The sequence below is a fragment of the Ctenocephalides felis genome, unplaced genomic scaffold (genome assembly GCF_003426905.1).
Source record: "Ctenocephalides felis isolate EL2017-DRISC unplaced genomic scaffold, ASM342690v1 CF-g0.4_SCAFFOLD_03571, whole genome shotgun sequence".
NCBI lineage: Eukaryota > Metazoa > Arthropoda > Insecta > Siphonaptera > Pulicidae > Ctenocephalides > Ctenocephalides felis.
In genome coordinates this window covers 40,349,957-40,374,739 of record NW_020539725.1, presented here as the reverse complement: position 1 = coordinate 40,374,739, position 24,783 = coordinate 40,349,957, and the positions used below count along the sequence as shown (strand labels likewise).

General features: G+C 29.1%; 1 protein-coding gene across 1 annotated transcript; it reads right to left on the bottom strand.

Annotated features, from left to right (window-relative positions):
* LOC113386039 (aminopeptidase N-like) lies at positions 1-24,782 on the bottom strand. The gene is made up of 21 exons (XM_026623849.1): positions 24,690-24,782; positions 23,387-23,552; positions 21,933-22,151; positions 21,307-21,438; positions 6,133-6,288; positions 5,927-6,057; positions 5,611-5,806; positions 5,317-5,500; positions 4,781-4,937; positions 4,546-4,700; positions 4,343-4,453; positions 3,950-4,145; positions 3,460-3,722; positions 3,281-3,300; positions 2,948-3,181; positions 2,197-2,431; positions 1,736-1,926; positions 1,132-1,299; positions 841-984; positions 386-467; positions 1-171 (listed from the first exon to the last, which is right to left on the bottom strand). Exons 1-21 carry the CDS (start codon positions 24,736-24,738, stop codon positions 1-3), a joined length of 3,360 nt encoding a protein of 1,119 aa, XP_026479634.1. The 5' UTR covers positions 24,739-24,782.
* Between the last annotated feature and the right edge of the window lies 1 nt (position 24,783).

The window sequence follows — 24,783 nt, the reverse complement described above, 5'->3', positions numbered from 1 at the left end:
CTATTCTACAATATGAAATTTAGCATTAAATTCTTTAACCCATTTTTCTAAATTGTAATATCCATGTGACCGCCAATATATATTATTCATTATATCCTCCGTTGCCGTTTGTAGATGCCGTTTTGCCGATTCAATTCCCAACAAATCCAGTTCTTTTGCAAATGCAGCCAACTATCAACAAACAAAATCTTTATTCTACTATCGAATTAAAGTGTAAAATCAAAATAATTTTGCAGTCTGTGATGAACTAAGTGTTCTTTACTAAAGTTTGTTATGATGTCACTGTAAAGGCACTAGGAAATATATTAACTTTTCTTTACTAATATTTTGACTCTAAATAAAAGACTATAATAAGTGTCAAAGACCATGAATTAAATTCAATTACCTTCTTTTTGTCAGAATCTTTGTTCATGTATAAGGCTAAAGCGTGGATCATTTTCTTGACCGTTGAGAACCCTTCTCCATAACTGCAATGACAATACGTACAACATTACTATGGTAGCACTGCAACTTTGATTGCATATACTATTTCATATAAATATTATTCACATCCAACACATTATGTACTTAGGCATAATAAAATCAAATGTTATTTATTAATTACACTGCAATTTTAATAAAATAAAACAAACGGATAAATAATTGTTATTCACACGAATTCATCTAGGACAATCATTAAAATAAAAATTATTATTATTAACACACTCATTCTAAATGTATGTGATCACAACCATATTAAGATGATTATTATTTAGAATGCAATCAAGAGAACTTCTGATATAATGATATAATGTGGTGAAATGAATGAAATCATTTATTTGTCATGAAGTCGATACTTACTACTCATAGATTTTTTTAAAGTTATCAATAAGATGTGAAGTTGCCAAATCAAACCCATGCTTATTTCCAGCAACAACTTCAAAAATTAAAGCACCATCTTGTTTGCTAAATGGTGAATTGGGTTCCAATGTCATTTCCAAGTACCTAAATTAAAAAGTAGAAAGATTTATTACTTTCAAAAATATAATAGTAGTGTTTGCAATTTTACTAATAAATTTAATTATTAAATGCTGAATTTGTATTAAAATTTATGGCTAATACCAAGCTAACACATCATTTTATTTTTATTACCTTGCAAGAATCCAAGGATCTCTTGAGCATCCCATAGCACTGAGTAAAGTCATTTTCTCTGACGGAACATTTGATGCTTTGAATTTTTTGAAAGCAAAATCCCATTCCTCCACATTGCCTTGCTTGATTCCAGCACAGTATACAGGTAACCTCACATCTGGTGAAATTCTGCAAAAACAAGATATTACTTTTTATTATATATAAATATATATATATATATATATATATATTTATTTATATTTTTTTTTTTTGCTATGTACGCCGTCGAGTGATGAACTCGCATAATATTGGGGCATTACTTATGTGCTTTTTTAATTTTCTCTCTTTATTAATTACTATTAATTTAGTGTTTAATAGATTTTATATTTTTTGTGTTTTCCTGGTTTGATTACTGAATGATGACACACATTAAGTGTTGAAACGTTTAATAGAATAAAGATATTTTCGATTTTAACCTTTTTTAATTCAACGATAAATATATTATATATTATATACAAAATATAAAAGTAAAAATCCAAGTCCAGGAAGTAAATAAAGAAGAGATAAGTGGGAATATGCATTGATAATTATTATAAGATAATATAGGATTATGCTTTAAACATACGGATTGTGTTCTTCATCCCTCATCCATAATCTCATCATATATTGCGCTCTATTGAGACAGTCTGGATGGTCTAGTGCGCATGCTAAATTAATCATCAGAGGACGATGCAATTTTGTCAAATGATCATCATCTGGTTTTTCTTCAAAATCTAATTGACGATAAATACCATTGACTGCAGCACGCATGAATGTCTGAAACAAAGCAAGAGTTATTATAATCTGAAATTATTTTCAGTTTCCATTATGACTATTAATCGCAGAAGTAGTATTTATTATACTTTAAATAATCATACTGAGTTACAACTGTTCTTAACTATTAACAGTTGATCATAGATAATCTTTAACACACACACACACACAACATATATATATATATATATATATATAAGTGTAAATCTTATAATATTTTAGTTTATATTAAAACTATTTGTGAAAATTCTCATAAAATAGACAAATTCTTACTCTGAATGCTCCATAAGCTGGCTCTCTACTCATCATCCTGTTTAAATGCAAAATAGGCCTAGAAGCTGATTGCCATGCTACTGGACTCATATCATGAGACAATCTGGATGCAAATATAAGCGGAATTTCATATTCCAAAAGATGAGCTCTTGCTAAAGCAAATGAATCGTCCAGTAATTGCGCTCTAGTTAAATCAGGCAGTTCATAGTAGGCTTCAATGAGGAGGTTCCAGTTTCATTGTCATAGTTAACACGATAGAACCCTTAGAAAGATAAGTTTGTGATTCATCTTTCATATTGTACTGTTTTTGTTTATTATGAATAACTTAGTATTGAAATTTCATAAAACACTTTAAAAAATAGGTTCAAATATTATCCATTTGATTAGACTCATGATAATTTTACTTGTAAATAAAATAACTTTTACAAATTATATGTACTGTATGTACTCATTTAATAGTTTCATGTAATTTTAAAAATTAGTTACCTGTTTGATTTAGATTAGCAAGAATATAATCATTTTCGTTAGCTTTCGGCGGAGTAAAGCTCAAGGAATCCGATTTTGGAGACAACCATAGTACAGGTTTAGTTGTGGCATTGAGATCAGATGCTGATGTTTAAACTGATGGGAAGCCAACAGCGAGAACCGTCGAATGAATCAGTTGAAGGTAGAATGAATTTTACTCTAAAAGTTTGAATTTCAATCACTTGAAATTATTATAAGATAATATAGGATTATGCTTTAAACATACGGATTGTGTTCTTCATCCCTCATCCATAATCTCATCATATATTGCGCTCTATTGAGACAGTCTGGATGGTCTAGTGCGCATGCTAAATTAATCATCAGAGGACGATGCAATTTTGTCAAATGATCATCATCTGGTTTCAGAGGACGATGCAATTTTGTCAAATGATCATCATCTGGTTTTTCTTCTTCAAATCTAATTGACGATAAATACCATTGACTGCAGCCGCATGAATGTCTGAAACAAAGCAAGAGTTATTATAATCTGAAATTATTTTCAGTTTCCATTATGACTATTAATCGCAGTAGTATTTATTATACTTTAAAATAATCATACTGAGTTACAACTGTTCTTAACTATTAACAGTTGATCATAGATAATCTTTAACACACACACACACACACACACATATATATTTATATATATATATATATATATATAAGTGTAAATCTTATAATATTTTAGTTTATTATAAACTATTTGTGAAAATTCTCATAAAATAGACAAATTCTTACTCTGAATGCTCCATAAGCTGGCTCTCTACTCATCATCCTGTTTAAATGCAAAATAGGCCTAGAAGCTGATTGCCATGCTACTGGACTCATATCATGAGACAATCTGGATGCAAATATAAGCGGAATTTCATATTCCAAAAGATGAGCTCTTGCTAAAGCAAATGAATCGTCCAGTAATTGCGCTCTAGTTAAATCAGGCAGTTCATAGTAGGCTTCAATGAGGAGGTTCCAGTTTTCATTGTCATAGTTAACCCGATAGAACCCTTAGAAAGATAAGTTTTTGTGATTCATCTTTCATATTGTACTGTTTTTTTTGTTATTATGAATAACTTAAGTATTGAAATTTCATAAAACACTTTAAAAAATAGGTTCAAATATTATCCATTTGATTAGACTCATGATAATTGTGCTTGTAAATAAAATAACTTTTACAAATTATATGTACTGTATGTACTCATTAATAGATTCATGTAGTTTTAAAATTAGTTACCTGTTTGATTTAGATTAGCAAGAATATAATCATTTTCGTTAGCTTTCGGCGGAGTAAAGCTCAAGGAATCCGATTTTGGAGACAACCATAGTACAGGTTTAGTTGTGGCATTGAGATCAGATGCTGATGTTAAACTGATGGGAAGCCACCAGCGAGAACCGTCGGATGAATCATTTGAAGGTAGAATGAATTTACTCTAAAAGTTTGAATTTCAATCACTTGAAGAATTCATTAATGTTTTGATCTGGTGATATCCATTATTAGCTTTAAACTCGAAGTATACACATTTGTAATACAAATTATATATTTATTTATTAATAATCGGTCAATAGACTAATTTTAGATTATTTTTTTTAATATAATTAAATAGACAAATAGAATTTTTTTTATCACCTGTGTGAATGTTACTTCCTTTCCATGCCTTTTAACATCTAAAACTGGAAATCCTGCTTGTAAAGTCCAAGTATCCATAATATCTTTTACAGTTACGTTTGCAGGTAAAATCTGTAAAATTATGACGAATAAAATAATTAACTTTATTAAAAAGTTTACTTCATATCGTTACGTGAATTCGCTTCTTTTCATAATAATTTTACCTGTTCAGAACTCTGCAAAGCTTCCGCTGTTAAATCGGCAAATAATTCATCTTGTCTGGCATTAGCATGAAGATGGGCATTCAAATATCTTTTCAGGCCAGATTTAAAAACGTTTGCACCAAGAAAATGTTCCATCATACGAATTATGGAAGCACCTTATAATTAATTATATTAAAATCACCTATCTTATAAAAGATAAAACTAATCATAAAACAAATCAAACCATATGTATTACCTTTAGTATAAGAAATGGGATCAAATATTCTTCTAATTTCGGCATCTGTGGAAACTGGAACAGAAAGCGGGTGCGAAGATTTACTGGCATCATCGTTCATGCACTCTTGGATTTCATTAACCAAAAACTTATCGGTCATTCGCCATGTGGGGTGAGCCTACGACAAAAAACATTATTTTTTGTACAATTTTTATAAATTAAAATAATTTGGAGGTACTGAATGAGTTATTAAAATAACCAATATAATTCTTCCAGTTATGTTAACCGAAAAACGGAAACAGTTTTTGGGTTAATTATGAATTAAGGCAGACAAATATCAATATTACTTGGGCTGTTTTATCAACTTTTATAAAATCGCAGAAGATTTTGAACAATAAGCATCCATAATTTTTCTCACAATCGCTTTTATGAAGGACACTTTTGCTAATCTGAATATTTCTTCTATCTATGTCAAAAAATGAATTAGTCGAGTTGAACAATGTTAATTCAGAGTGCAAGTTATTACGAACATTATTGAATAATTAAGTTTAACTCACATAATCGACGCCCATAAATTCGACGTAGGTTGCAAATCCTTCCTTAAGCCAAAGATCGTTCCACCAGGCGGGTGTGACCAGATTGCCAAACCACTGATGGGCAAGTTCGTGGCTAATTACTGTAGCGACAGTTTCTTTGCGACTTTCTGAGGTAATTTTATCAGCTATCAACATTGCAGACTCCCTAAAAAAGAATATAAAATTATATAAGTATTATCATAAACACAATACTGAATAATAATTAATAAAATCAACTCTATTTCCTGATCTCTATCAATTGTTGAATTCGTTTACCTGAATGTTATTAGGCCCCAATTTTCCATAGCATTGAAACCGAATTCAGGAACAGCAACGATATCAATTTTCGGCATAGGAAAATCAATTCCAAAGTAACCCTGGTAATACTCTAACAAGGAAACTGAAAGATTTCTAGCGTATTCTGTCTGATCTAGCACTTCAGGACGTGACCAAGCTCTCAATGGGAATGATTCTGTGGAAATAGCGTATTTTATCCATCAATTTTCAAACTATTATTTATAATACCGAAATACGTTAACATATTTATAACTTTATTTAAATATTATATAGTAATTTTAACATAATAACATACTTCCTGTGCCTGGGATCGGTACTATTAAAGTTTCGCTGCCCATAAGATCAGAAACAATAAATGCTACTAAGTATGTAGACATCTTAATTGTTTCTGGGAAGAAATCGATTGTGTGACCAGGTTTTGAATCACTATAAAGAACATAACGATGAATCAATTGAGCAACTACAACAATTTAAAATAAATGTCAATAAATAAATAATTACGACGGTTCTGATCTGTCCATCGGCATATTTGAGATAGTCCTAAGTTCGTTCGGTCGCTCCATGGATATCTCGAAGGTTGCTTTTAAGGCAGGCCGATCGAAACACGGGAAAGCTCTTCTCGCATCGGTCGGAGAAAATTGTGTTGATGCTAGCCATCTGAAAAATAAACTACTGTTATAGATTTATCGTTAGAGTTACCATTTCTGGATTACTTCTTTATTTATTTATTTATTTAACTCCAATGGCAATGATTCAATATAATTACATTTCACAATTTGCAAATTATAAACCAAAGAATATATCGATTAGAAAATTAAAGGATTTAAGAGTTCATAAACTGTTTTTAAAATATATACATAACACTTGGAATAAACTACAATTATACAAAATAAAGAATAACTAATATAAAACATTCAATAAAAACTATAATTCACTACTTATAGCAGTCATTTGACTATTATTTTTTATGTTACTCAGAAACAGTCCAAATATATCAATCATAGAAGCAAAATCATTGATTATCTTGAATATACTAAACATTGGAGCACGCAAAACAAATTTAGTTTTAAATACAGGTATGTCCACGATTCTATCATTCCGTAATTTAACATTTGGCACAGTAAATTTGAAACGTTCCAAAAGTTCAGACCCATCCGAATCACCTTTCACAATTCTTGATTCATAGCAGAAGGTGAGATATTTTCTTTTAACATTGAGAGAAGTATTGTCAAGATAATTGTATGTTTGGAACCGACTCATCAGAAAATTGTTCTTGCAGAATCTGATGTGATTGACAATTTTTTTCTAGACAGATTCAATTCTATTAATCTGATATTGATTTATCGGAACCCAAATTATATACTCATAATTATAAAATTTAAAATTGTATTTATATTGACACAATTAAAGTTCGGATTTTGATTTATTTTACTCCCCGACGGTTTAATTTCTATTTTGCTAATTATATATTTGTAAGCAATAGCTGAAAATATATTTTGCATTGTGCATTGCAGCTTTGATTTCTTTTTTTGATTAAGATTATGATTGTTTCTCGCACTTTTTATTTATTTAGATCATTGTAGGGGTCACCAGTTGAATTTGATAAACTTGACTTAAATTGACTTGTGGTCTTCTGACCATTTTCATTAATTGGGGTACATATTGTATACTTCTTTTATACATAAATGCATAGAAATATGAGTATCAGAAAACAAATTGGTTCAAATTATTTTTCGTAAGGGTCAAACACGCGCAAATTACAGTAACTAAATATTCATAGTCATATTTACTTTACGCTAAATATGGTAGTTATTTATAGAACATTTAATATGCATAAATGCATAAAATTTCCATAAATTGTTTGTTATTCAAGCGAATTTTTTGTATGTTCTTATTTAGTGTCATCAAATTGCATACACAAATTATTTGAAGTGATGGCACTTAATTTAGTGTTCTTAAATTTCTTAATTAATAATGAATCAAAATACTGAGATGAAAAGCAAATAAAATAAATTTGAAGAGTGTATTTATTTTTTCATGCCAATATTTAGCAATACTTTAATTTTTCTAAATTCCATAAAAATTAAAATGATAATCTATAATTAAACTACAGTAGAATAAATTTAAAATAACTGAAAAATTTAATTATTTCACTATAGCATTGTGAGAAATATTCCGTTCAATTATTGTAAGACAAGTGAAAAGGCTAGGATATTCTATAATTAATGCATATGATTCTTAATTTTCATACTCGATTATTAACTTCCCGTAGGGTAAGTTATAGTAATCGCAAAAAAATCGAAAATGAAAATTTTTATATATCTTTACGTTTCAGAGGTTTCTGAATATTTTGGCATACTTTAGAAAAAATGGATGTATGTGCGTGTGTGTGTGTGTGTGTGTGTGTGTGTGTGTGTGTGTGTGTGTGCGTGTGTGTATGTATGTGCGGATACAAATTTTCGTCGACGATTTTGGGAACACGGATCAACCGATTTGAATAATTCAAAAAACATTCGATTCGTATTGATAAGGAGACGTGCTGATTAGTTTTTGGCAAAGGCAGGTCTAGCCGTTCCGGAGATACGGGGCAAAAAGTGCCGAAAACGATAACTCAGTTTTTAAGAGAACGGAGCGTCCGATTTTATAACTCAAAAACATTTTACTTGTATTGACAAGATAAAGAATTGATCAAATTTTCATAAAGGCAGGTCTAGCGGTTTCGGAGATATAACGATAGAAGTAAAAAAAATGCCATTTGGCGGTCTAAAATGATCATTAGAGATATGCACATCAAATTTTCAGATATTTTTATAGAGATTTTAACAATAAGTATAAATTTTTTTATTTTCCTATGGGTTCCGTATCAATGTTTACCCGTTAGACAGCGACGCCGCGCTTACGCGCTTTATATTTCGTCTCTATGCAGTTAAAGCAGTACGATTGCTCTGAAAAACAAGTTCAGATCTTCCAAAATATGTCACAATAAAAAAAAAAATTTTTAAAAAAATAAATTAAAAAAAAATAATTTTTTGTCCAATTTATGGTTTCTCAAAAATCTTATTTTTTCGAAGTAAATTTTTTTCAATTTTTCAATTTTAATCGTTTTTAAAAAAAATAATAATTTTTGGTACGGGAAGTTCCAGCAATTTGCCTTAAGGCACGATGCCTTAATTGCCTTAAGACAGAATTCCACTTACAGCTAGTTTCCAATTGCAATGTTAGCAATGATCGATTCTACTAGTATCGAGTAACGTTTTGAAAACATATTTCATTCCACATTATTGGATTTCGTTATGTGAAATCGTACACGAAGCTATCCAAATATATGTAGGGCCTATTGTCACGCACGTTCTGACCTTAGATTTAGAATGAAAACATTTCAACACACAGTAAATATACATAACATTTCGTAATAGTCATATTTATTTGTCATAGAAATGCGTTATTCAGTGTCAAATAGTGTTATGACTATAAAACTATAGTATTTCATGTTAGTAGACATTTTTATTTATTATTTGAATAGCGATCAGAATTTGGGTCCTGATATCCTAAGATCTTCTATGCTGGTGTGACTTAAATATAACTACGCCGGTTTTATAGATGGCAACCTAAACCGTCATCCTTTGTCTATGTGATAAATTTTCAATTTTACAATTTCTGTAATAATGATTTTTGTATTGATGTAAAAACCAAAGTCACTACTGCCTGATATCAGGCTACCAGAGGCGGATGTCGAATCTGGTGTCTTGACTAAACTTCCGTAGTTGTAATACCTAATCTACGGGCGGGCACTAAAGTTGAAACTCATTCTATCAATAAGTTAGATAAAATGTTAGACAAAACCAAACATTTCCTATCAAAGAGTCGGTGAAATACCTTGGCATCCACCTGGATAGGAAATTAAATTGGAAACAACATATAATTAATAAAAAACAGCAATTAGATCAAACCTTTAAAAAATTCTACTGGCTACTAAACAAAAATTCTGAACTATCAGTTTACAATAAACTGTTAATATACAAGGTGGTACTCAAGCCCATATGGACCTACGGTCTCCAACTTTGGGGTACAGCAAAAAAAAGCAATCTGAACATCATCCAAAGTGCTCAAAACAAAATCCTGAGGCAAATATTAAACGCTCTTCGCTACACCCCTTTATGGATTATCCATCAAGAAACAGACTTGCTCACAATAGAGTAGCAAATTTTAGTGGTTGCTTCTAAATATAAAAATAGGATTGACGTACATCTCAACGAATTGGCCAGCAGAGTTTACTTGGATAGTCAGCCGACCAGATTGAAAAGAAAGTTGCCACAAGTCCTTATCTAGCCCAGTTAAACATAATTACTATTCTTTGTTATGTTTTATTTGATTGTTTGTTTTTTCTTATCGTTTTTTTTGTATTTCTTTTCTTTTTTTATTTTATTACTATTATTATTTCTTATTATTATTAACATGTGTTATATATAATACCTAGTAAACAAAAATGTATCTAGGGAACTTAATACATAAAAAAACAAAATTCCTGAAAAAAACACTATTTTTATATCACATATATAAAAAAAAACAAAATTCATGAAAAAACACTATTTTTATATCACATATATACGACTCACGATGCTCTATTTTACAGCATTGCACCGGATTCTTCACCGACATCATATGTCTGTCTTAATTCTTCTTAAATGACATATTTTCACAGCAAAATGTGTAGAGAAAATTACTGTAAACGTCGCCGTGACAAAAGAATGATGTATCGTCGCACGTGTTTGTTACAGTGACCTACTGCGGCCAATATTTGAATAAGTTTCCTTGTAAACAATCGTATGCAGTTAACAGCGAACGCATTTGTACAAACAAAACGCATTGATATTTCAGACTATTTGTCCATTTCATTAATATACATTGGAGCATTGGCAGCTGATGAGTTAAAATTCGAAATTATTCAATTTGCCTCCCAATGGCCATTAGGTGCCCTTAATATTATAATAATTATAATTATATCATTTAGTATTAAATCTTTAATACCATTTAAAACACAGATTTTTATTCGATTTATGTGCTAACATGCTTCATGGTATTATATATTAGAGCAGAATTTTTCAGTAAATTACTGACTTGCAACTTTGGCAATACAGTACAATTGTTTATCATTTTTTGATTAACATATTTATTATTACAATTGTAAATTACTAGTTTTAGAGAATTTACAAGTTTTTTAGAATACTTCATACATTATTCTTAAATCTCTCTTTGTGCTAACTGGAAAAACCAAAATCGAAATTAAAAGAAAATTCTCAATAGGATATATTGAATCTCTTCTCACAAAAACTAAATTTAAGTTATTTGTATTACTTTACGAAAAAAAGTATGGCTAAAAATAGAATATCGTGCATAATTTAATTACGAATGTTTTAAATTGTAATGTAACTTTTTCAAATTCATCCTGGATTTTATTATCTATAAATATACAATATATCTATAGTATATCTTCCAAGACAACCTGTTTAAAAATCGATTTAACAAAATATTGTTTTACTGCATTCTGCTTTGTTCCATCCGCTCATTTTTGTATCAATGATCAATCAAACATATTCTTCAAATATAATAATATAATAGCGAAAAAATAAATATAATCTCTCTATAACTGTGAACATCATCATCATCTTGTGCTATAATGATAAGTGCTATTCAATCTCCAATCGGGCATTATCATATTTCATGATCCGCTACTGAGTACGGCAAGTGCATCATACACATCTTGTATTTTGTATACTCAGATGGGAGTGGAAAGATATCTCAATTTCCTCGTCGTGATTTAGGTATCTCATGATAAATATATAATATTATTACATTATGTAAGTTCAATGCAAATAATAGATAGGTTCAAAAACTCAATGAGATAACTTACTCGAGACAACCTACATTCTTCTTTCTTATTTGGTTCATATTTGTTTTCTACTAGAGCCAGCAATGCACAAGTGCATTTGATTAAATATTTGATTAAACTGTTATAGGAAATATGTTCTTGAAAATCAATCTATATGCATTTTATATTGTCAGCGCTTATCGAAGATTTCATTGAAATAGTAACCTTCGAGATCTGAATGCAATTGAAACTAAGTAGATTTGAATTATGTAGTTTTCTTCGTGCACTGTGCTAAAATGAACATCACTTTCATAATTGTAAGGCAATAAGTAATAATAATTTAGTTTACCAAATTCGAATGAGGCTCGCGTGTAATACAAGTTTTTAATATTTATTTTATTTTTATAATTGTTCCGGTTTTTTAAATAATATTTTAATCGGCGATAAATGAGGAATGTTAAAATGTTAAATTTTTGTATCTCAAAAGTTTTTCATAAAGTGAAGTATAATTAGTTAAATAGAACAACTCGTTATGTAAGAATATGATGGAATTTGAACAATATGCAATAAAATTTTCCTATAGTTTTTTAAAACAATATATTAGTTTTCTAAAAATCCATAATCTCCGCCAATCATCACTCTTTTCCCTACAGGAGAAAAGACTTGGGCCCGGCGTGGCGAAATCGGTTCGAACGGTCCCGGGTTCGCTGGTTCGATTCCCGCTATCGCCAAAGCTTGACATCAGGTAGCTTTGATGTCAATTTTTCACTTGGAGTTATAGATCACAATATAATTTCAAGTGAAAATAGTCCTTCGTGGACATAACTGCATCATTCAATCATATGGTAATTATTAGATGTAAGAGCAAAAATAAACCCCACACATAGAAGGATGGTAAACCGATGGGTTGCCTCTCATAAAATACTTTAGGTCATAAGTCTTCAACAAACAGCTTATAGAACATGTAAAGTAACAGTTCTGATTGCTGTTGAAACAATAACAATAACATTAAAATTGGAGAAAAGACTTTTTTTTGTATGTCCAGAATGGCTAATGACATCAAAGGAGATAATTTAATTTTCGAACAAAAACAAAAAAAAATATGGTTCGAAAAATTTAATATATATGAAGAAACTATTCATTATGCGTAATTCAGAGAACTGTGACGCATCTGCCAACGCAGACATTGACTTCTGATTAAAATTCAATTTAGGGTCTCATTGTGCGAAGACTTTGAATCTATTAACATTATTATTATGTGAGAAAATATTATAGTCATTCACATGTGCGGTCATCACCAGTAGCATCATTCGGCACAGAAGCGCCACATATGCCGGACGTACACGGGCCAAACATTTGGCGTTGGAACCAATTTCAATTTGCATATCCGCCTTGGAGGGACCACCCAGGGCGTAATGTAGTTGAAATAATATTTTATGAAAGCTTCAAAGATGTAATTCAAATAATTCTACATATATGTAAGATCTGTAATTGGACACTATCAAAGACACAAGAAATGGTTACTTGAGAAAAGTGCATTTACATTTTATATCCTCATTTTGTAGATTCATATATCTTTTGAAATAAAAATAATAAAATTAGACACTTTTTTAAATCTCAATATCACATAGTACATAGCTATACAAATATTGTTTAATTGACGAATGAATCTCTCGTTTTGGCAATACGATCTTAAATAAAATAACAAAAAATAAAAATAAATGGGATATGTCGTTGGAGATAAACTCTTTAATTGCGTGGAGACCAGCATATTGTATTGAAAATTAATGTATAATTTTGATCGGCAATAAATATATACAAAAAAATCTCTTGTTTCATATACAAGAGACCGGCGTTTATCCTTTTTCTTTTAGCTAATATAGTTTTCTATACTGCATATTTAAAAATATTTTCAAGCAATCAGTATCATTTTTACTTTTTCCATAAATACTTCCATAATTCAAAAACATTCATACACGATTAAACAAAACGATTTCCAAATTCATGATTGAAACGATTATGAAAATATTAATAAAATGTAAAACATGGCAATTTTTGAATTTTAACAATTTATAAAAAAGAAGTTAATAAATGAGTTATGGTAAAAATTTAGAGAATAACTACAAATAAAAAATAACCATTATATATTGATGAGCAATATATAACACATGTTTTAAAGACTCATTTTTTTCATTCAAAGAACAAAAAATTACAATTTTTTAAATTTTGAAGCATTTAATAAATAATTTAATGTTATTTGCTTAGTATTTTTAATAATAGCAAGCAAAATTATAAAAGAATTTTGTTTTGTCTTCAGGCGTGCCATATAAACCTTCAAAAAACCATTCACAGCAATAAAGTATTCTTCCTTGAATACTGGTAACAGCGATAAAAATCAACGCATAAATATTTCAATAACATTCGGCAAATATGGACTTCTCAAGAAATAAGGATTAAAGTGATCTCTATATAGACTTGTACCGAACTAAAATTAGACTGATGTCACACCAAACGGTAGACCATTATATTAGGCACACTGATGAATTTGGCTAACTAACAATAATATTAAGAGGAACAGATATTGATATAATAATTTTTTTATAATAATGTTAACACAACGAAACAAAATACTTCTGATTATGAACAAAAGCGAAAGTGAATATTTTGTCCAAAATGAAAAATTCACAATAATGATTAATTTGAAAGATCTGCAAATCTACACACTTGATGTGCCATAAAGTAGATACCAACTTCAACATTTCTTCAAACTTACATCACTTATTTAAAATTATTTAAAGTCTCAATATTCATTTGTATTGATATTTATACAAAAAATTGATAGTGCTTTTCTATAGTATAAAGATTAAATAAATATAACAAATGTATTCTGAGTAGATAAATAGATATTAATTTGGAAATATGAACAAACAACCCTTTTTGCACTAATTTATTAAATAATAATTTTCACAAACGTTTCGAGACTAAGTTTATCTCATCATCAGTGTGTTATAATTTAAAATTTAAAATATGGAAACCTAAATTAGCATTATGTGTTATCCGTTACAAGTCGTTCTTACTTACCAGTATTTTGAACGACTAGTAACGTATAACACATAATGCTAATTTAGGTTCATATTTCCAAATTAATATTAAATAAATAAAATATCTATTTAGAATTCTTCGTGGTTGTGATACAAGCCTTATAAAGACTTTTACGAGCGGCTACTTTTCAAGGTTCTAAGTTTAGGACCAGTATGCTAATGACAGAGACCCAGATGCTATTATGTGTCGATGACACAATGACGAGATTTAAAATGCGATTTGTCAGATAACAAAAAGTAAAATAAAATATTTATATCAGTCTATAAATCACTTTCATTGTCTACGAAATTGAATCGAATTTGAATCAGATGAAATATTTGGTGTTAGGAATTTAATGGTGAGGACATATCTGAAGATTGATGACATATCATTAATTATTAACTTCCCGTAGGGTAGTTATAGTAATGGGCCGAAAATCAAAAATGAAAATTTTGGCATTTCTCGACGTTTTGAAGGTTTTTGAACATTTTGGCATACCTCAGAAAAAATGGATGTCTGTGTGTGTGTGTGTTTTGTATGTCCGCATTTTTTCGTCCACGTTTTCGGGCGCACGGATCAACCGATTTGAATGGTTTAAAAAGCATTCGATTCCTATTAATAGGGAAATGTGCTGATTAGTTTTTGGCAAAGACAGGTCCAGTCGTTACGGAGATATGGAGCAAAGAGTGCAGAGAATAGAAATCGAGTTTTTGAGAGAACGGTCATCCGATTTGTATGATCCAAAAAACATTCAGTTCGTAAAGACGGGGAAAAGTGGTTATTAGTTTTAGGCAAAGGTAAGCCCAGCGGTTTCGGAGATACAGAGCTAAATGTTAAAAAAATGGCAATTTTTGAGAGAACTAAGCGTCAGATTTAAATAATTCAAAGAACTTTCTGCTTGTTTCAACAAAATAATTGCTTTTGGAAAAAAAAATTGTTTCTAATTTTTTTCAGTCTAAGCGCCACCTTGGTACAAATGTTTACCCAAGTGCGTTTAGACTGTTTATGTACTGGAGCGATTTTCCAACTTTGTGAGAACTATTGAAAAATGTGAAAATGCCGCCAAGCTAAGCACAGTATAAGTGAAAATGTCGCATAGAATTGTTTGCAAATTTAGACTGTGACTATGCGGGAGCACTTTTTCAATTTTGTGTAAATTAGGCAACTATTTTTTTGAAATTGAATTCGAAATGAATTGACGATTGTTAATGTTCTGGAGATAAATTGATATATGATTTACATTTGATTTGCTCAGATATAACAAGATAGCAAAAATAATAAAAGTTACAGTATTTGTAATAATATATTTGAAAACGTTTAAAATTTCTCTAATATTTCATTACGGTACGGGAAGTTCCAGCAATTTGCCTTGAGGCACGATGCCATACACCACTAGTTTCATTAGGACATTGAATTGAATTGGTTCAATTTGGGTTCTTTCTAATTATCATCATAACTGCCTTTTACAGACAATTCTGTATAATAATGTAAACAGGAAAAAAATAAACTGCGATATAGAAAAAAAAAATGAATCCTGTGATGCATCTTAATCGATGAAAGTATAATTCAAAATTCATATTTTACATCACACAATTTTTCATGTAAGTACTTTTAAATATCACCATGTATCACCAAGGGTCAAAAAATCCCAGAAAATCGATCACGTGATTAAAAGACGGTACCAAATCTAAATAAAGAACTAATAATCACCTAATAATTGTAATAAAAAACGTATTTTCAACTATCATCCATATCCTAAATCATATATGTTAACATGCATGCATTTCAAACGAAAGTCGTGATGTTATTTCTTTGTCACTTGTGTTGTTTCATTAGTGAATTAGTGTTAAATGTGATGATAATCACGAGGTGACTTCTCTGGCTTCACCGGCCGTTAATCTGTTAAACGAGTGTAACATCCCGCGCCTAAAATACATTAGCTTAGCAATCGTCATTCCAAAGTCGTGAGAGAGCTACAGGAGAAATTTGATCACGAAGAAAAGGATTGGATGATATGTAACCTTCGACATATTGAGAATTACAATCAATTTAATAAACCCAAAGTCATGTCAAGTTCAAATAGTATGTCGGATAATATTAACTCTAATAGTCAATATTAACAATAGAAAGAAGAAATTGAGAGGAAATCTCATATGGAGCGCTAGTAAAATATATTAGGTTGTCAAATATCTCCCTTCCGCCTTTTTGAATAAAGAGCAAAAAAGCGGAAGGGAGATATTTGATAACCTATTATAATGAATTGCCAAAGGATATTAAGATGACCAATGATGACGATAAATTTAGAAGAAAAATAAAGAAACATTATAAGGAAATTGAAGATTAAATAGATATTTTAATTATAATAAATATTATATTGTAGTATAAAGAAATAGACAAATGATATGTATATATAAAATAAGAAAATTGTTTCATAATCTCTCATACCAGATACCCCTGCCTGACTGAGATATGAAAATAATATATAAATATATAAAAAATAAAAAAATAAAACTAATAGTTTCAAAGCCTTCAGAATATTTTGGTATACCTTAGAAAACAATGGATGTATATATGTGTGTGTGTGTAGTATGTATTCATGTATGTGTTCCAATACAATTTTTCGTCAACGATTTCGAGTGCATGGATCATCATTTTGAATAAAAGACATTGATTTGCTGTTTAATGGGACAAAAAGTACAAAAAATAGAAATTCAGATTATGGGAGATCGAATCATCGGATTATTATAATTTGAAGTATTTTTCACTTGTATTGATGGAGTGAAAAATTGAATACATTTTTAGAAAAGCAGGTCCTGCGGTTTCAGACATGCACTAGAAAGCTCCAAAAACTGATATTTGGTTGTCAAGTAATCTTATAGGGAAATTATCAGATATCTTATAAAAATTTTAAAAATAAATAAAAATGGAGCAAATTGCTGCTCCAGTGTACAAAAAATGCAACAACGCACAAGCACAAAGCTGTTCGCTTCATACAGGGTTTTCAATAAAAAACATTTACCCAAAAATATTAGGTGTTATTTTCAGTACAAGTTTAAGAGTCAATAAGAAAGGGCATAAGAAAGTACCAGTTAAATTTAAAGCAAAATAAGTTATGTAAATCCAAATCATAAGTGAATAAATTAGTGAAACAAATAAGTCAACAAGAGTTTCATTATAAACCCAATTTTACATTTATGGGAAATGTTCCAAAAAACGTTATTTCCTTTTCTGTAAGTCTCGTACCAACAAGTATTACAATGTTTAGAATTCAATACCCTTCGTCGCCTAATTTATAACATTTATTTTATCTATAACATAGGAATTATGAAATTTACTACATTTATAATAATTTATTTAAAAATATTTCAAACAATTGTTATTAATCATTGATCAATTTTTATTGATTAGTAATTAGTTTCATTTATCAAATGCTTTAGGTCATGCACCACTTGCTATGCTTTTGTTGGCCTTAGAATTTAAATAGAATGCTATTCGTATTATAATAATAATAGTAATTTTCTACCCTTTTCAATAAAAAAATATTGGGTAAAAAAGTATAGAATATGATTCGTTGATGAAAATGCTGTGGGACTAAATTTAATGGACACCTGGATAAAATTTTCAAAAGATAGTATTAAATTCACTGGACCTGATAAAAAAAAAGTTATTTTGCATAGCATATCATGCCACCTGAACTAATATGAATCAAAACTTAATGCATTCAATTCAAAACACTTTGAGATTTAATCAATCCGCTTGGGGCCAACTTTTCCATGAATCCAAGTATGATGCATAAAATGATGAAAAATATCCCAAGCCATAACAACAAAAACTTGTGCAATACCCTTAGGATGCTATATCCTTTACTGTTTTGTTGTGTTTATTATAAACATATTACGGTATGCAAATTTTAATCGGATAAAAATTAATGACATGAACGCATCAATAATCGAGTATTATGCGATCTTACGTCAGATGCATATAAATTTTGCTTCATTCATCGATCGGCACACGTAGACAGTAAAGCAATATATTACAAGAAAAATAAATGACTAAGATTTACTTATTGTGCATATAGATGAAATAAAATAACCCATAAGCTCAGTTGCATAAGATGATTATTATGAAAATGTCGTACTTGAAATAATAATTATAACATAAAACTTTTGTTTGAATGAGCATATTCAAGGACATACAATTAAAAATAACACCTACATATATAAATAGCCATGGTCGTATTATCCCTTTATACTTGAAAATAAGACAAATTTATTTGAAATTAAAAATAGCCAATTATGACACTACTGTATAAAATGTATAAATTCAGCAAATCAAAAACACCTGGTTTCCGTTAAATTTGGAGAAGTATTTGTATAAACAAATGGAAAGCATAAAATAAATATGTAAGTATTAATTAATTAATATGTAAATATTAAAGACTATTAGATTGTCTTGATCAGTAGATACCACGAATTAATTATAAAAAATTATGTAATAGAATAGTTTTAAAACTGGATGATTTTTTAGTTACGTTGTATTGAATATATAGGTTTAATTTATTACGCATTCCCAAATCTACCTTTTAGGAATTATTTGAAAATTTCATAACTTCACTCTTACATTTGAATTTTAATATTCTTCTAAGTCAGATACATGAAAACTGCTATAAATGCATAGGAGTATTATTATTATGACAAACAAAATAAAAGCAAACAAAATAAAAGCAAACAAAACTAATAAAATAAATATTGAAAACTAATAAAGATTGAAAATGAAATATTAAAAACCTGAAGTTGCATTTGAAAAATAGTTTCATCAGTATAATTAATTCAAGGATATCCAAAGAAGATGATCGATCGTAAAAAAAATGATCATGAGCAATCGGTTATTAAAACTAGAAATAGGAACAGCGCAATTCTTTAACGACTAGGTCTATATATTTTATTACTTCCTGCTGTTGAATTGCATTCTAGAAAACTAATAATAATTGATAGTAAAATTGACACACTCTTGTTAACTCGTCTCGTTTTATGAGAATGATCATAATCGTGTGAACTCTAGCACTGGATCATGATCGTTATTATTTCATGCCCAAGCTTTTATTTATCTCCATAAATACTTATTGGAGCTTAATACGAAGGGTTATAAGAGTCTGCAGTGAATTAAATCTTAATTTTTTTATTGAAAGTAGTTGAGCTTTTTAATATAAAGTCTTTCGATTAAATCAGTTACGACCTATCATGCATCCTAAGAATATTTCAATTTTATTTTTAATTTTCAACTTTAAGGATCTCACGTGGATTATTGGTTACAGCTATAGGATTTCTTCACAATCAGAGACACCAGATTTGACACCTGCCTCGGGCAGTCAGGTTGTCAGGCTTTGTTGACATGGTTATCAATTGGCAATAAAGTGGGCAGTATAAAATTTTACAGTAAAACAAACTTCAAATTTGTATGAGAAAACCAACAAGAAAAACATACGTTATAAATATAAGATAAATGTCTACAATTCGGCTTGATAATTTCAAAAGTAAAGAAATAAACTTCATTTCTCAAGCTAGAAACAAATAACTAAAAAATACAAAACTTGCATGTAAGTGAAGAATTCGAACTAGTACAATTCTAGTAGGTGTATGTTAATTTTTAAACACGAAGACCTCACACATTCTGAGGTCACAAGATCTAATGATCTTCTGAAGCACCGCTGCAAAGACAATACAGAAAGCAGATGCTTTTATAAGAAGTTACACATGACAGGAGTCATGTACACGGAAACATCGGCCGAAAGGTTTAAGTCTAGACGGAAGAAGTGGCTGTTGAGAAAAATAGATTTTCAAGTATCTCTTCATCATTTTACATGGTTGTTTGACATTTACTCTTGTGGAAAAAGCATATGCTGTCGAGATATAAGTGCTAAGTAATACAGCAGTACTTTTATGGATAGATAATGACAAGTTTCAAAAGCTATTTTTAATGAAAGATTAATAATCATACTCATCAATATTAGGAATTATCCCTAAGCCGAGAAAAAACAAAAATAACTAATTATTTCCATCTCACGAGGTCCAAAATATTTATTCAACTCTATTTCACTTCGATTTATAATATATGTAAATTATATGCATACATACATAAATTATAAACTGTATCATAAATAATGAAAACATTAAAGAAATGATTTTAATTTCATTCACAAACTCTAAACTTTTGCTTCTTTTAGATTAATTCTTCTTCCACTTAACCACAATATGAGGTACTATACTTATTGCAATGTAATTACAAATTCAATATAATATATAATATTGAAATTGATGTAAAAATTTAATATACAATTAAGTTTTTATAATTTAGGAAATAATAATGCTGCATGAAAAAAATATTTAAATAAGAAACGTAAAAACTTTTCATCTCAATAGCTCATTATAGTGCTTTTAATATAAGTGTAAATTTTACGACAATTTTTATTACATTTAATAAAATTTACTAATTGAAAAGAGTACAATAAAATTCGTGTTGACATTTTTATTATTGCTGATGGTTTTATCTCCCTTTTATTACGTGATATTAGGAAGATTCTACTTATGCCATAAAATAAATATTATGATGTAGCAATTAAAATAAACCCATTCTAACGACATAGAAACCCAATTTTCATTTACTGAAGTTGAAAAGCTGTCAGCAGATTTAGATTAAAATTAAGGGATAATAAAAATTTGACTAACCTTTGGTGTCCACTGAGGTCTATGTAACTGGCTTTATAAAAACCTTGCAATTTATCGTTGAGTCTTCCATTAAATGGCATATACAGTCTATATTTTTTGCCTTCTACAGCTTTTTCGGGGGTTATAGAAAATCTGAAATGTATACCAATATAATATATAGTAAAATTTTCAATATCATCTAAGCCAGCATGTAAAAGTAATATTTTTTTTGTCAACATAAATTTGATTATCTAAAATTCCTAACTGCACTTAAAACAACAAATGCAAGATACAGAATTTCAAATATTTTCTCAAGTAATTAACATAGAAAATAAGTTTATTTTAATTTGCTTAGAATGAAAAGAAAAAGTGTGGTCATATTAGATATTAGAAATTTAAAAAATCATTCAAAAGTATGATAAGTTTGTCTTAAATTTCAATTTTACATTTTATTGAATAATGCAATTTAGCTGAATCCTTATTAAGTAGTGGAGAATTTTGGAGAGATTCCCAATTTCTATTAGCTCTTGAAATTTTATTACCAAGGAGTATACGTAAATTTGAATTTATTTTAGACACGCTTGAATTGCGAATGACGTGATTTGTTCAGCACTAAAATTGATATTAAAATAAATATCAACATTTACCTTGTTCTGGTTGCAAAGTCCGGCAAGTAATCATGTTTTTTAATATTGATACTTTGTTCCTGGGTATCACTAACATCGTGTAAAGTCATTTTCTCAGCCTGGATCAACATGTCACCACCAATATCTATGATAATTTCAGCATCATTCTCAAAGCATTCGAAGTCGATGTAAACTTCACCATACGTTTGGGAAGATGATATATTTGGAGATAAGAAAATCCTGAAAGTTATGCAGTAGTTAATAAAAAAACATGTTCTGGCTGTATGCTATATATTCAAAAAACATGAAAATTAATAATTTATCTAAAAATATCAGCACTTAAGAAGTTTTTGTTACTAATATTCTACTTTTCAATATGTTTTTAATTTATGGCAACACACAATTATTTTATTATAGACATCAACATCAAATGTTCATACAGGAATTATATATCATAAGCAAACATAAATTAACTCTATGAATCAGCAGTGCTAATACAATTTCAGAAGGAAATTTTCGAGTGACCTGTCTCAGTTTCAAAGTTTACACAACCAATCAACAGGATGTGAAAAAAACTAATCAATAATGTTTTGTCTACCAATTTCAAAACATATTTGCGTTTGCACTTGACGGCGCCTTTGAGGAAAGCAAACATAGCCCAAATCACAAACATGACAAAGTTATCTGACACTCGGTTATTATATCAGTTCCGAGTTAAAAATCAGAGAAAAAAATTATCACTTAATACATGAACTTCTTTCGGAACTAACACCTACAATAAATTATAATAAATATTTATTCAACTTAACAAAACGTTATACAAATGATTATTTTAGTAAATGCATGGCACATTTTATTCATTGTTTTGCAACACTTTACTTAATTTTACCTCATGGAATTTTTGTCCATTCTCAATATATTTGATAATGAATATTTAGTATTTATTTAGATATTTCATGTGGACATGAGATATTTAGCAACGATGGTGATGCCCTTATATAATACCTCTAAAATAAGTTCCAATACGAAAGTGACAATATTTTTTATATACATACAAAAATAAGAATAAATAAGAAGAATTCAAAATTTCTATAAACAAATAAGGAAAATTTTAACCCATTGGCTACGGCGGGGATTTCCGCAGGAGTGACATTCTATCTAAAGTTTAATTTTATAAAATTAATAGAAATGGCTAAGATTTCATTTTATTTTAGAATTCACCGGACTCAAATGTTTTAATGTAATATATACCTCATACTTCAGATATATATTATATTTGTACTAATTGTAATTCTTCTGGTTTATTTTTTGCATATTCTACAACGACTTTGAACAACACTATTAATATAATATTTCCATTCCAAGATTTTCATGAAGTGCACACAGAACTTAAAAGCAATTATTTTTCTATATCAAAATAAATATATGCAAATAAAATAGTGAATTTTAGTTAAATTTAGTAGTTTTGAACTTACTTGTATCTGCTAGGTCGATAAGGTTCCTTTTCTGTTCCTGTACCAGCATTGGGATCATGAACTGTTTTATCATCGTGGTACATCAATTCCTCCAAAGGACCATCAGATCCGAGTTTGGCTGCGTTTCTTTGATCGATGGGACATAGACTAGTGGCATTACCATAACCTAAAACAAATGAAGAATGATCACACTCACCATCAATAATAATAAATTAACAAATGTCTAACTTAAAATTCGTGCAGCTGAAATAACTGATCAATGTATAGAGAAATATAGCTAAAAGATATTGTTTGTGTGAAGAACCTGAACGGAACATGAGTGATTGTGATTTTATTGCAAACGCAGATATACTCCTCGACGGATCAGATCCACATTTGTTAGCAAGAGTGATTTGATAACACAAAATACCACAATTTTTTAATTTGAGTAGTTTGTCCACAAATTGCAATTTACAAATAAACATACTAGAATCATAAATTAAAATCAAATTTTGAAATCAATTTAAAGTAGAATTATATATAATATATATTTTTGCCCACTAAATATTTTAACCAGGCTCTGGAATTTATTGACTCGTTGTTAGGCATTTCACGTAATAAATTGAAATAGCTGTCAAATATCGTATAAACTTTGGATGAATTTGTTTTCTAGAAAAAATCTATAGCTATACGTGAAATATTGCAGTTAACTCATATGATATGTTATAACCATGATTTTTTTAATGAGTAGTAGGTCCTAAGAACAATATAACAAGTTAAAATTTATCTTTCACAATTTTCAGTAATTGGTTAATCAAAGAAAAAATATTTTATAAAAAAAATAAAAAATAATAGAGGATTCGCAGTGAAATTATAATTTATTAGATATTATATTTGTTAAGTGCAATATGTTCAATATCCTCAAATTCACTAAATCAACGATAAAATTGCAAGAATTGATTTTAAACCTTTAAATCTATCAGAAAAAATATGTGAAAATTTGTAAGACATAATTGGAGTACTCAATCGATTCTTAACATTCATGTCTAATCAGAAGCCTGTAAATAGTAGTGATTGTTTTTGATTTGTAGTATAAATTAGTTAAATGATTCCTGCTTAGTAAGGCATTTCGATCTTCGATCACATAAAGTTACATGTGCAAAAATAGAATTTATTTATAACAATATATACATACATAGTTTATATAAAAGTATTCTTACACATTGTGTATGTGTATTTAAATTTAAGAATAGAATTTTAGATTTCATACTATATGATTAGTGATGAATTTTTTTTTTAATTTTTTTAAAATATGGTCACTTACCAGGTGATAAGAACCAGGCTAATAGAAAAGCAGCTACCAAAGCTGCCATGGCTAGAGCAATTAGGAAATACGCTCGCCCCCGTGGTATGAGAAG

What these genes read in the sequence shown, in the direction of transcription:
- LOC113386039 (XM_026623849.1), bottom strand. Translation starts at nt 24,738, where the DNA reads ATGGCAGCTTTGGTAGCTGCTTTTCTATTAGCCTGGTTCTTATCACCT. An exon ending in AGGGATGAAGAACACAATCC is followed by an intron (nt 2,432 to 2,947) that starts GTATGTTTAAAG and finishes ACTATGACAATG; the next exon opens with AAACTGGAACCTCCTCATTG. An exon ending in CAGCTTATGGAGCATTCAGA is followed by an intron (nt 1,927 to 2,196) that starts GTAAGAATTTGT and finishes GCTTTGTTTCAG; the next exon opens with ACATTCATGCGTGCTGCAGT.